The following is a 12,638-nucleotide window of genomic DNA, read 5'->3' on the forward strand; positions in this document are numbered from 1 at the left end:
CTTCAGAAGCCACCCCCTGTAATGGGGCAAGGGACCAAAAGGGGATTTTCCACTCTAGAACAGAGTCACTTGTTCAGCCTCATCTCTGCCTTTGGCCCTTTATAGAAGTGGATCTTCATGGAATAGATAGTTCTTGGTCATAATTTAGTCCTTCACTTCATTATAGTTGCTCCAGTTCTCAGAGCCAGAGAAGTTTAGCGCTTGAACAGCCTCATGAAATATGCATCCTTTTATAGCCTTAGGGAAGCAGGTGGAGCTGTGGGTTAAACCACAGAGCTTAGGGCTTGCTGATCAGAAGGTCGGTGGTTCAAATCCTCGCGACGGGGTGAGCTCCCATTGCTTGGTCCCTGCTCCTGCCAACCTAGCAGTTCGAAAGCATGTCAAAGTGCAAGTAGATAAATAGGTACCGCTCCGGCGGGAAGGTAAACGACATTTCCGTGCGCTGCTCTGGTTCGCCAGAAGCGGCTTAGTCATGCTGGCCACATGACCCGGAAGCTGTACGCCGGCTCCCTTAGCCAATAAAGCGAGATGAGTGCCGCAACCCCAGAGTTGGTCACAACTGGACCTAATGGTCACGGGTCCCTTTACCTTTACCTTTATAGCTGTAGTGACCCAAATTTGCTTCCGATACAACTTTACAATTTCCCACAGCCCCGGAATATGGTGTGCCTCATCACATGACAGAAAAGAGAGAACACCAGGCTTTTATATTTCCTCCTTTGTGCTAGTCCAGGGGTCGGCAAGGTTTACCGGCCATGGGCTGGATCACTCCCACGGAGATTGTCCATGGGCCGGACTGGCACAGCGCAATGCCAGAAATCGCGTATGCGCATGCCCAGATGCCGAAAATCGCACCTGCGCAGAATCAATTTTTGGCATCTGGACATGCGCAGATGCAATTTCCAGTATCTGTGCATGCGCAGACGTGATTTCTGGTGCCGCTCGGCGTGTCCCCGCACCGCACCATGCCGGTTTAGCATAGTGCGCGGGGGACTCGTCGTGCGGGTGGTTCGGTTCAGGGGCGGCTCATGGGCTGGTAAAATGATCTTCGTGGGCCGCATTTGGCCAATGGGCCACAGGTTGCCGACCCCTGCGCTAGTCTCTTCTTCTGTAGTTTTTGTAGATGGCTACAGCAGGCTGATGTGGGATTGGTGAAGCCTCAAATATTGCCTTTGTGAATTAGTATATGCCAGGTAATATGGAGTATAACATTCAAGAGATGCATGGCTTGTTGGACTATCGCTGGGGAGATCTGAGCAAACCAGATTCAAATCCCTACTAATACCTGAAACTCAGGAGGTGCCCTTGGGCCTGTCACTTTCCCTCTTCTGACCTAATTTAGCTCACCCCGGGATAGTTGTTTGTATCATCTTGAGCTCTTCAGTGAAAAGGCATTGTGAATAGGCAGACAGACAGACAGATCAATAATTCAAAATTAACATGCACTTTTCAAATTCTCCAACACTAGAGAGAATTGTGCTATCGTGCAGTTGTCTGTTATGAGAAATGATCTTTTTTAAAACAAACAAACAAACAAAAACATTCTCAACCCACTAAGAAGGCGCTCCAGGTTAACTGGGCCAGCCAATTTAATTTGGTCAGTTGTGTGTGTGTGTGTGTGTGTGGTCAAGCACCTTTTTATAATTAACATATTTATTATCTTAAAAGTGGTATTCCCTTCCATTAGAGAATGGTGAATCCTTCATTTAAGATAATGTTTGTGTTGTGTTTAATCTAAAAGTGCAATATAAACACGTGCATCACCTTTTTCTTTAAAACTATTCTCTCACATGGAAATGTGTACATTTTAACCGTTAATTAATTAATGCAATTTATTAGCAAATTGCATTAGGCTGCCCTAATTCCTCTCTCTCCTCCTCCATGAAATCATATCAGGTCTGTTTTCCCTGTCTGTATTAAGCTGGCTCATCCAGATTTCTAGCTGCTCTGTTGCTTTTCTCTGGGAAAACTGACTCCGTACCACTGAATTGGAAAACCGCTTGGCCCCGTGTTTTCCAGGGGCCTCTTGTTGTTACCATAGTCTCTCTTGTTGTTACTGTAGTCATTGGAATTACTGCACAGCTGATCTAAGCTCACTTTATTTTGACAGGTTGCTTAAAAAACCTGCAAGAGCTCAATGTGAGTTTTAATCGCTTGAAGGCTGTCCCTCCAGAACTGGGAGACTGTGAGAACCTGCAAAGACTTGATTTGTCTGGAAATCTAGAACTAGCGGAGCTCCCGTTTGAAGTAAGATTTTTGTCCTCACTTTTGGTAATCAGTTTGGGTGGTGAGATGATGATGATGATGATATTTTAAAAACTCATGTGACAAAACTGACTTTCGCAAGTGTAGTTCATGGCACAAAAGTGTTTCAATGGCAGTTTTAGAATCCATAAAACTGAAAAGCCTTGTTGCTGGAAGAGTAGCCCAGAGCAGATGAGTGTCTGTTTTATGTATGACTATGTTACGGCTCTCATTGCGCTAGTGAAAAGGAGAGCAAAATCATGCCAGGAGGTACTTTGTACTGGGCTAATAATAGTGTACTGGGTGTCTGCCAAGAAAAACAAAATTATGCAGACAGCTGGATGCATGCAATCTACTACTACTTAGGCGTGGCCTATTAAAAGCACATGGCCAGGTTCCAAGGCTGCCATCCACAGCAAAACCAAAAATATTTGGCAGAGGTTCAGTTACATACATTTATGTCTGTGGTCCAGCTAAGATCGTTCTACAAATTACAGAGACATCTCACCATGGAACATTCAGCTCTGTGACGCGATTAGGTGTGCATGCTTAATAGAAGGGGAAGGGATTCATCCTTGTCTGGTCACATCCATGGAGGAGTGTAGAATACTCAGGAATAGAAAGGATTTGCATGTAGAGAGGCCTTCAGTGCCAATCAGGAGAGGCAGGATTGAACCACATGGACCCAACAGTTTGATTTTCTGCAAGGAAGATACATGCATCGGAAAGAAGTTAAAGTCCTGAACAGAGAAGAATGGCAGATTAAGTTGATGAATTATGCCGAAATGGCAAAAATGACCGGAAGAATCAGAAATCAATAAGGAATGGGGGAAATTTATAATCTATTTTAAAAATAATTGTAAACAGTTAAAAACGTTAGTAGGATTGGAATAACACTTGTAGTTTAATGGTGGACTTTGGGATATAATGGAGATGTAATAATAAATAAATAAATAAATAAATAATTTGTATTTATACCCCGCCCTTTCCAGTTCAGAAAATCAGGCTCAGGGTGGCTAATAACAAATTTAAAACACTTAATTGATGCAACAAAAAACAGCATGTTAAAAGATTTGGATTATTATAAAAGATGCATGAGGCAATGATTAACAATAGGACCCAAAAAGGGGAGGAGGGAAGTCCTGGAGATTCTGTGGAATCTTGTTTTTATGATGTATGTTGGATATGTGATTGTAAAATCTTAAAATTGAAAAACCAAATAAATAAATAAATTTGTAGATAGATGCATCCATCTATACATGTAGAGCAAAAGTAGATGCGAAATCAGAGAAATCAAATTTGCAGATCTCCAACATCTCACTTGGTATATGCTTTATTTGTGTATAATATATATAATACATTGGAAATTTGTTTAAAGACTGACACCTTAAATAGCCTTCTTAATACAGTATATTTGCTGTGGAATAACTGGTATTTTAGACTTACGTTGACACGTAGCTATTTGCGGGTTGGGGAATTCATTTTGTCAAAAGCTCCTTGATTTAATGCGAACAGTTTTTAGTTGCCAAGCATGTGGCTGCAAGCAAGTAAGATTTTAAGGAATGTGTTTGCAGTCACTGCAATTACCCTTGGAACAGTGCCAGGTGAGTCTAACAAATGTAGAAGGCAGCAGCAGCAGCAACAAAATTGCCATTCTGCTTCCTATTTCCACAGGGAATGCAACACACATTTTCCAAGGGTGCTGAAGCAGTGGTCTGTCTAAAACAGAGCGAACATGGCAGAATGCTTTCTTATGAATCAAGATTGCGGGAGTCAGTGCATTAATTCCTACATAAACAGCATTTGCCCTATAAGGGCTATTAGAAAATTCACCCTAGCATACAATTCTAAGCACACATCAACTAGGTGTAACAAGAGGTGTATCTTGGCTCCGTTGAACCCTTGGTAAGGAGATGGAAGCCTTGGTAAGGCTCTGAGGCTGAGACCATAGGCCAGAAACTTGAGAAGTTCATTTCCCACCTGCCTTATTCGCTCTACCAGTGACTTCTTCCACAGCCATTGGGGTCAGATCTGCCTTGCTCTGTCTTCCTTCCTTCTCCTTTGTCAGTCCATCTGTCTGCCTTCCTCCCTCCCTCCCAGCCACCCAGAGCTAGAGTGTTGTGCTGGTCCCGAGGGTTAGCCTTGCGGCGAGGTCCGAGTCCAGTCCAAGGTCGAGGGTCCGTCAAAGCTGAAGCGGGATCCAAGGCAGGGAGTTGGGTGAGGTCAGGAACTCTGGCAGAAGAGCAGGACAGGGTGCAGGCAGGAACAGGCTACCAACAATGTTGCTCCCACAACCTGGGACTGGGGCTGGCTGGCTTTTATCTGCCCCGAGGCATAGGGCGGCCCCGGTCCACAGGTGACTCGCCTCTCCTGGCCTGGAGACGAGCATTCCTCCTGAGGGAACTTAGTTCCCTCTGCCTCTCTGCCCGGAGCCTCTGCAGCTCAGGAGAGGCTGGAGGGTTACTGGACCCAGAGGCAACCTCAGCTTCCCCTGACGGGGCTGAGAGTGGAGCACCTGCAGGCAATGGGTCCTCCATCACCTCAGGAGCCAGAGCAGACTCAGCTGGTGCCTGCACCTGAGGATCCAGCACAGGTGAGGACCCTTCAGGCTCAAGCCCCAGCCCCGGCTCAGCTGGTTCTGGAGGTGGGGACTCCTGTGCAGGCTGGGATTCCTCAGGTTCAGCCTCCAAGTCCGAATCCCAGGCCATCACAAGTGTAGAGGCACAATTTTTGTGCCTCCCCCTGGCCTGCACCCTTGCCAGGGGCAACCTCACCAACCCCTAGGTATGCCTCTGTGTGGAACACATTTCTAAGTAAACCTATTGTTCCATGATCAGTCCCTCTGTGTAATTTGTGGTATTTGTAACCTTTTAAATCTGGGATGCAATTCTCCTGAATGTTTATAGGCCATTTTAAAGTACTCTGGTGAGTGTGGTTCTTCTGTACAGGGAATTCAAATGCTGATTTTAGAGTCACTTGTGAAAATGTATACTTCAACCTTCCCAGAATATTATTAATGTTACATAGAATCATAGAATTGTAGACTTGGAAGGCACTACCAGAGGCCATCTAGAGATGCGGGTGACGCTGGGATCTAAACCACAGAGCCTAGGAATTGCCGATCAGAAGGTCGGCGGTTCGAATCCCTGCAACAGGGTGAGCTCCCGTTGCCCTGTCCCAGCTCCTGCCAACCTAGCAGTTCGAAAGTACATCAAAGTGCAAGTAGATAAATAGGTACCACTCCGGCGGGAAGGTAAGCGGTGTTTCTGTGCACTGCTCTGGTTCGCCAGAAGTGGCTTAGTCATGCTGGCCACATGACCCGGAAGCTGTACGCCGGCTCCCTCGGCCAATAAAGCGAGATGAGTGCCACAACCCCAGAGTTGTCTGTGACTGGACCTAATGGTCAGGGGTCCCTTTACCAAGGGCCACGTAGTCCAACCCCTTGCAACGCAGAAATCTCAGCCAAAGCATCCAAAACAGATGGCCATCCAACCTCTGCTTAAAACAGGGGTAGGCAACCTAAGGCCCGCAGGCCGGATCTGGCCCAATCGCATTTTCAATCCGGCCCACAGACAGTCTGGGAATCAGTGTGATTTTACATGAGTAGAATGTGTCCTTTTATTGAAATTGCATCTCTGGGTTATTTGTGGGGCCTGCCTGGTGTTTTTACATGAGTAGAATGTGTCCTTTTACAGTGGTACCTCGTGTTAAGAACTTAATTCGTTCTGGAGGTCCGTTCTTAACCTGAAACTGCTCTTAACCTGAGGTACCACTTTAGCTAATGGGGCCTCCCGCTGCTGCTGCCACGCCGCCACCACTGCACGATTTCTATTCTCATCCTGAAGCAAAGTTCTTAACCCGAGGTACTTTTTCTGGGTTAGTGGAGTCTGTAACCTGAAGCGTCTGTAATCTAGGTACCACTATATTTAAAATGCATCTCTGGGTTATTTATGGGGTCTGCCTGAGTAGAATGTGTGCTTTTATTTAAAATGCATCTCTGGGTTATTTGTGGGGCATAGGAATTCATTCATCCCCCCCCCCCAAAAAAAAATATAGTCCGGACCACCCACAAGGTCTGAGGGATGCTGGACCGGCCCCCTGCTTAAAAAGGTTGCTGACCCCTGGCTTAAAAACATCCAAGGAAGGAGAGTCTCCAACTTTCCAAAGGAGCTCATTCCACTGTCAAACAGCTCTTACTTGTCAGAAAGCTTTTTCTGATGTTTAGTCGGAATCTCCTTTCTTGTTCCTTGAAGCCATTGGTGTGGAGGTTGTGGACTTTCCTTCCTTGGAGGATTTTAAGCAGAGGTTGGGGGGCCATCTGTCCTTGATGCTTTAGTTGAGATTCCTGCATTGCAGAGGTTTGGACTAGTTGAACCTCGGGTTCCCTGCCAACTCCACAATTCTATGATGCTACGAGGTGTGAGAGAAAGTCAATCCTGGCGTTATGTGTATTTAATTTATCTGGGTTTGCATTTCTGTATTACATTTCCTTTGGAGAGAATGTAGTTCCATCTTTGTTGAAGCCAAGTCTCATTGCTTCCACAAAGAGGGAAGGCAGGGTCACGTAAACCATCTGCCAAATACTTTCACTTGCCCCTGCAATGTTTGCCAAACGTCTGTCAATCTAAGGAAAGCAGCAGCTGTGTTCTTTTTCTGGGGGAAGGGCGTGGTTTTGGGGTGGGGGAGGGGCTGATATTGGCATAGCATACAATTCCCAATATTAGCAGGAGGGTGTGAAAATCGAAAGGGCAGGTGGTGAGGTGTCAGTTGTCAGAGGAGATTTGTGGAAGCATTAGCACTGCGTGAGCTTCTATAAATGTTTGGGAGATGCTAGGGCAGGGGTAGGCAACCTAAGGCCTACGGGCTGGATGCGGCCCAATCGCCTTCTCAATCCGGCCCACAGATGGTCCGGGAATCAGCATGTTTTTACATGAGTAGAATGTGTCCTTTTATTTAAAATGCATCTCTGGGTTATTTGTGGGGCCTGCCTGGTGTTTTTACATGTATGGGCTCTGCTTTCCCTTGGACCACATTAGTGAGGCTTAGAGAGGCATCTTGGTTTCTGGGCAACCCAGGACCTCCATACACACTGCCCAGGCTTGAGCCCCGGAGAGGTCACTTCGGTGCTGCTAACACAGCAGTTTGACTTCAGGCCCACAATAATAACAATACCTTTATTGTCAATGTACAACCTGTGTACAATGAAATTAACTGAGCCTCCCTCCCCCACACAAACACTCCGTCTCATTGCACTCTGTGTGCTTGTCGCACAACACACCAACCCCGAAAGTCAGTTGCACTGTATTATTTTCCGTTCAGCAGCCTAACGGCCCATGGATAGAAACTGTTCTTTAGCCTGTTGGTACGACTGATTATACTTCTATATCTCCTGCCCGAGGGTAATAATAATATTAATAATAAAAACAAATTTTTATCTATATCCCGTCCTCCCCGGCCAGGGCCAGGCTCAGGGCAGCTAACACCAGTAAAATTACAATAAAAAACATAAAGGGGGGGGGACCAATTTAAAATACAGGTTAAAAATACAATTTAAAATGCAGCCTCATTTTAATAGTAGCCCATAGATCAAAACCATAAGGGGAGGGAACATAAGGGTCAGACTGAGTCCAATCCAAAGGCCAGGCAGAACAGCTCTGTCTTGCAGGTCCTGCGGAAAGATGTCAATTCCCGCAGGGCCCTGGTCTCTTGTGACAGAGCGTTCCACCAAGTCGGGGCCAGTACTGAAAAGGCCCTGGCCCTAGTTGAGACCAATCTAACCACCTTGCGACTTGGGTCCTCCAAAGTGTTGTCATTTGTGGACCTTAAGGTCCTCCGCGGGGCATACCAGGAGAGGCAGTCACATAGGTACGTGGGTCCTAGGCCGCATAGGGCTTTAGAAGATTAAAGAGGTGCTGACCGGGGTGTGAATCATCCCTGAGACTTTTTCTTGTTCTCCTAAGACATCGATCCCTTGCGATGTCATCTAGCAGGCTATCTAGCAGGCATATTAGAGTTGAAGTTCCTGACCTGGACCTTGTGCAGAGTAGAAATGAATGCTCTCTACCACGAAAAAAGAGATCCAAAAGGTTTGATGGCAAAACGGTCTAAAACTAGTTACAGAATAAAACATTGCAAAAATACAAAGTAACACATTGCACTTAAACAAGCCGCCAATACAGTCCAGTCTTCTTTAAGTCCTAATACAGTCCATCAACTTTCTTCTCTCTGGTCCCAGAGAGAGATCCTATGCAAGCAACTTGCTTGCTCAGGATAGCTAAGCTGAGCCACAACTGCTACTGCCTCCAATAGTGTCTATTAGAAGCAGAAGGAACCATCTTGAAGCATAAATCCAAATCTTAGGCATGAACAATCTGAGACTCACCAGACCAATAATATATATTACTGGCACAAAAATGGAAGCAAGGAGGATTATGTGAAATATTGCAAGGAGGATTATGAAGAGAACTATTAGTTAATGATAATGAAAAGTAAGAGAGAAATTAAGAAATGCAGAATAAGTGATAAAGAACGGAAAATTTTCAGAGGTTGTTGATGGAAGTCTAAAATATTGCATAAGATAAGAATTTATGTTATATGATTGTTGGAAATGATATGTTAAAACATATATATATATATATATATATATATATATAGAGAGAGAGAGAGAGAGAGAGAGAGAGAGAGAGAGAGAGAGAGAGGGAGAGAGAGAGAGAGACTCACCAGACCAAACTCCACCATCTCTGCCCTCTGGGCTTGTGCCCTCCAGCATTAAAAACCAGTCATGCAGGGCTTATTCTCACATCCTCTAATGTCCAAGAGTTGGCCAAATTTCAAGGAGCAGTCAGGAGCACATCTCCAAGTGCTAATTTTCAATATCAACAAAGGCAAATGGAAACGAAAAAGATATTTAGAAAAAATTTGCTCAGTGCTTGTGAATATTTATTGGATCAATTAACTCCCTTTCTTTCGGGGCTGTCAAGGAACAGCTCTAGTTACGCATATCTATGGGGAAAACTGTGCCACCCGCATAAAAGAATCCTATTCCAGTCAGGAATCTGCTTATTTAACAACAAGATTATTTCTTCTTCTTGCCAATAAATGTCAAACTTTGGCTAGTATCTTTCAGAGGGTTTTTTCAGTCCCAACAACCATAAAAGTATAAAAGTTGGATTGAAAGTTCATCATCACGTGTTATATTCAAAAGGCACAATGCTGCTTTATGGCAAACCGGATCTGCTATTAGCTGAAGGATTAAAAAAAAAAAAGTAGCTTTCCCAGTTGTGAATATATGATTCAGTAATGCTACATGTAAGCAATTGCCATTCTGCTACACCAGCATCCATCAAACAGGCAGATAACATCTCCAACGTATCAGTCATTGAAATGTTGCTGCTATAATAGCACATTGCCAAAGATCAGTGTCTTTTAGCTATGCCTTAACATTTACCTCCCATCGTTTCCCTTGACATTTATTTAGCATCTGCCATTGCTATCCTATTCCAGGGTTCCATTTTACTGATATTATCTTTGAAAATGTTCTCAATATTTTCCACCCTGAAGTGAACAATCACTGATTTCCCCCCCTCTGAGGGGAGAAAGCAGCTAACTAGTGTTTTATAGTTTGCAACATAACTGTATCTTTTTGGGGTAAGGTGTGTGTGTGTGGGGGGGTTATATTTATCAAATATGAATGTTTGCAAATAAAATTACCTCTGTAAGAACTTCTTGCTTTATGTTTCAGAAAGGTTTTCTTTTTTTTAATGGCAGTTTATGTCAAACGAACCAATAGCTTACATTGCAGTAGTTCCTACTTACATCAAAATATTGTTTTTCTTCTAGTTGTTGTTTAGCAGTCTGGTTCACTGGGAAAACAATTCCGTATTAGCTGGTTCTGCAGCCTGCAGAAAGGACACTGAGAAAAAGCAGCAAATAAAGGGCAGACAAACAAAATTATTGGCAGGCCTTGACATCTAATGCTTCATGGGTGGGCTAAAATCATTCTTGCTTACTTTGTCTGCTACATTTATTTGCATGTTTAGACCTTTAACCTCCCCCTTAAATAAATTCAGACAAGACTCAAATTTTGGTTTGGTTTTTGGCAGAATTTAGGCCACAGCTTTATTGATTACAGCAAGTGACTGGTTGCATAGGCTCTGGTTCGACTAGCTCCCTGCACCATTGCAGGTAGCGCTGACCCAGGGCACCAGCATAGGTCAGCCTACGGTGAACACCTGGATAGGTGGAAAGCCGGGGTCAGGCTAGTCCACCACCCAGAAGTCCCCCTGGACTCAGGCACGGGCAAAACCCCTCTCAGGGTTGACCAAACCATTGGGTCCCTGGATTCCTTTAATGGAATACCCTTCACATAGGGATGGTGAGAGTGTTCCCCCATCCCTATCAACTGAACCAGTGCCTATCCGCAACCTTACAAGTTGTGATGATTTGCTACGTGGCAGGTGAAACCCAAATGACAACAGCCAATCAGGCAAGTGGGGAAACTTCCTGCTGTGCCCCTGTCCCAACAACCGACAACACACAACAGCATAGCAAGGACAAGTGCAAGCCCTAAATATAGGGAGAGGTGGGTGGGTGTTCCAATGCACTGGCCTAAAGAGGAAGCTCAGGGTCACGTGCATGGGCATATATAGGTCCCTCGATCCGTTTGGCTAGCGTCCCATTGGCCTGATTAAACGCAGCATCAAGGGACCTACCAATAGGGTGCTGTGGCTTACCAATTGTACCCACTTACAACACAGGGTTTGGTTGTCAGGTCGCACTGCAACACGTGCCCTCTTTGAGTATCCATGGTTGATCTGTGTCCTTTAAATTTGCAAAGCAAATATTCATACCCAGGAAGGACCACTTAATAGTTAAGGCACAACAAATCTATGTTGAGTGGTTCTTAGTACACACTTTTACTTAAGAGCATAAGGAGGGCTTTGTTGAATTAGACCAGTGTCCCTTTAATCCAGCATTCTTTGCAAGAAACAGCATTTGCTACATGATCCACAGCTGCCTATCTCCTGCTAATCCCTGATTTAAACCTTGTGTCGGCTGTTTATCAGTGGCTTTCCTCGCAGGCTCTGACTAACAGTGTTGGACATGAGGATAATTCACTCCTATAAAAATGTGTCTGTGCCCTACTTGGGGCCAGCTGAGTCATTACAGGCCCAGATGGAATTGGCCAAAAATTGTTACCCTGAGCCAGCACTCCACATAATGGCTTTAAACAGTTCAAAGCCACTTTCCACCTTTTTCTACCTAATTGGGAAGATTCACTTTAAGCCAGCACTGCAAAGTCTTGCCAGCTTTTGGTACTGGCATGGAGAATCTCTGTGCAATCATGTCAAACAATGAGGAAAATGGCTTTCAAATATTTCAGCCTCCGTGTGGAGTGAAGCTTGTTGTTTGCTTGGATGAGGGGGTTGATTCTAGCTATCATTTAGCCTGGAATTGGCTTTTTTTGTTATTTCTGTTTTAATTCTGATTTTATCAAAATATCATTGCCAATCCATTGAAAACATTATTGTCAAAGACAGAGGTCCTCTGGCTGGGTCAGGATGGTATGGGGATGAGGGACCAACTCCCTTCTCTTGTGGGGGCCCAATTAGTGCCATTGCCTTCCGTTAAGAGTTTGGGTGTAACCCTTGATGCCTCCCTTTCTGTAGAGGCACAGGTTACAACAACAGCTAAGGCGACATTTTTCCACCTTCGCCGCATCAAGCAGTTGGTCCCTTACCTTTCCCGCCCCAACCTGGCCACAGTGATCCATGCGATGGTCACCTCCAGGCTTGACTACTGTAATTTGCTCAACGCGGGGCTGCCCTTAAAGCTGTCCCAGAAACTCCAGCGGGTGCAGAATGCTGCAGCGAGGCTCCTCACGGGGTCTCTGCCATGGGAGCATATTCACCCAGTGCTTTTCCAGCTGCACTGGCTCCCGTTGGAGTACAGGGTCAGATCGTACCTATGGGACTGCCTCTCCTGGTATGCCCCACAGAGGACCTTAAGGTCCATATATAGCAACACCCTAGAGGTCCCGGGCTCTAAGGAAAATAGATTAGCCTCAACCAGAGCCAGGGCCTTCTCAACACTGGCTCCAGCCTGGTGGAATGCTCTGTCTCATGAGACCAGGGCCCTGCGGGATCTGATTTCTTTCAGCAGAGCCTGTAAGACAGAGTTGTTCCACCTGGCCTTTGGCTTAGAATCAGTTTGATTCCCTCCCCCTCTTCCTTTTCCTTTCTTCTCCTATGAAGAGGCTGCATCCTAATGTTTTAATGTTGTATCTTAATCTCTTAAATTGTATTTTAATCAACTTGTTTTTATTATTGGTTGTTACCCGCCCTGAGCCTGGTCTTGGCTGGGGAGGGCAGGGTATAAATTAAAAAAAAATAAAT

The 12,638-nt window shown here is 45.1% G+C and overlaps 1 protein-coding gene across 1 annotated transcript in view; it reads left to right on the forward strand.

Moving 5' to 3' along the window:
* The window catches only part of LRRC2 (leucine rich repeat containing 2), a 90,190-nt gene that overhangs the window by 49,998 nt on the left and 27,554 nt on the right, over positions 1–12,638 (forward strand). The window contains exon 5 of the mRNA XM_077936034.1: positions 2,111–2,247. Within this exon, the coding sequence (XP_077792160.1) occupies positions 2,111–2,247 (137 nt within the window). The remainder of the gene's footprint in view (positions 1–2,110; positions 2,248–12,638) is intronic.

This window comes from Podarcis muralis, chromosome 11 (assembly GCF_964188315.1).
Source record: "Podarcis muralis chromosome 11, rPodMur119.hap1.1, whole genome shotgun sequence".
Taxonomy (NCBI): Eukaryota; Metazoa; Chordata; class Lepidosauria; order Squamata; family Lacertidae; genus Podarcis; species Podarcis muralis.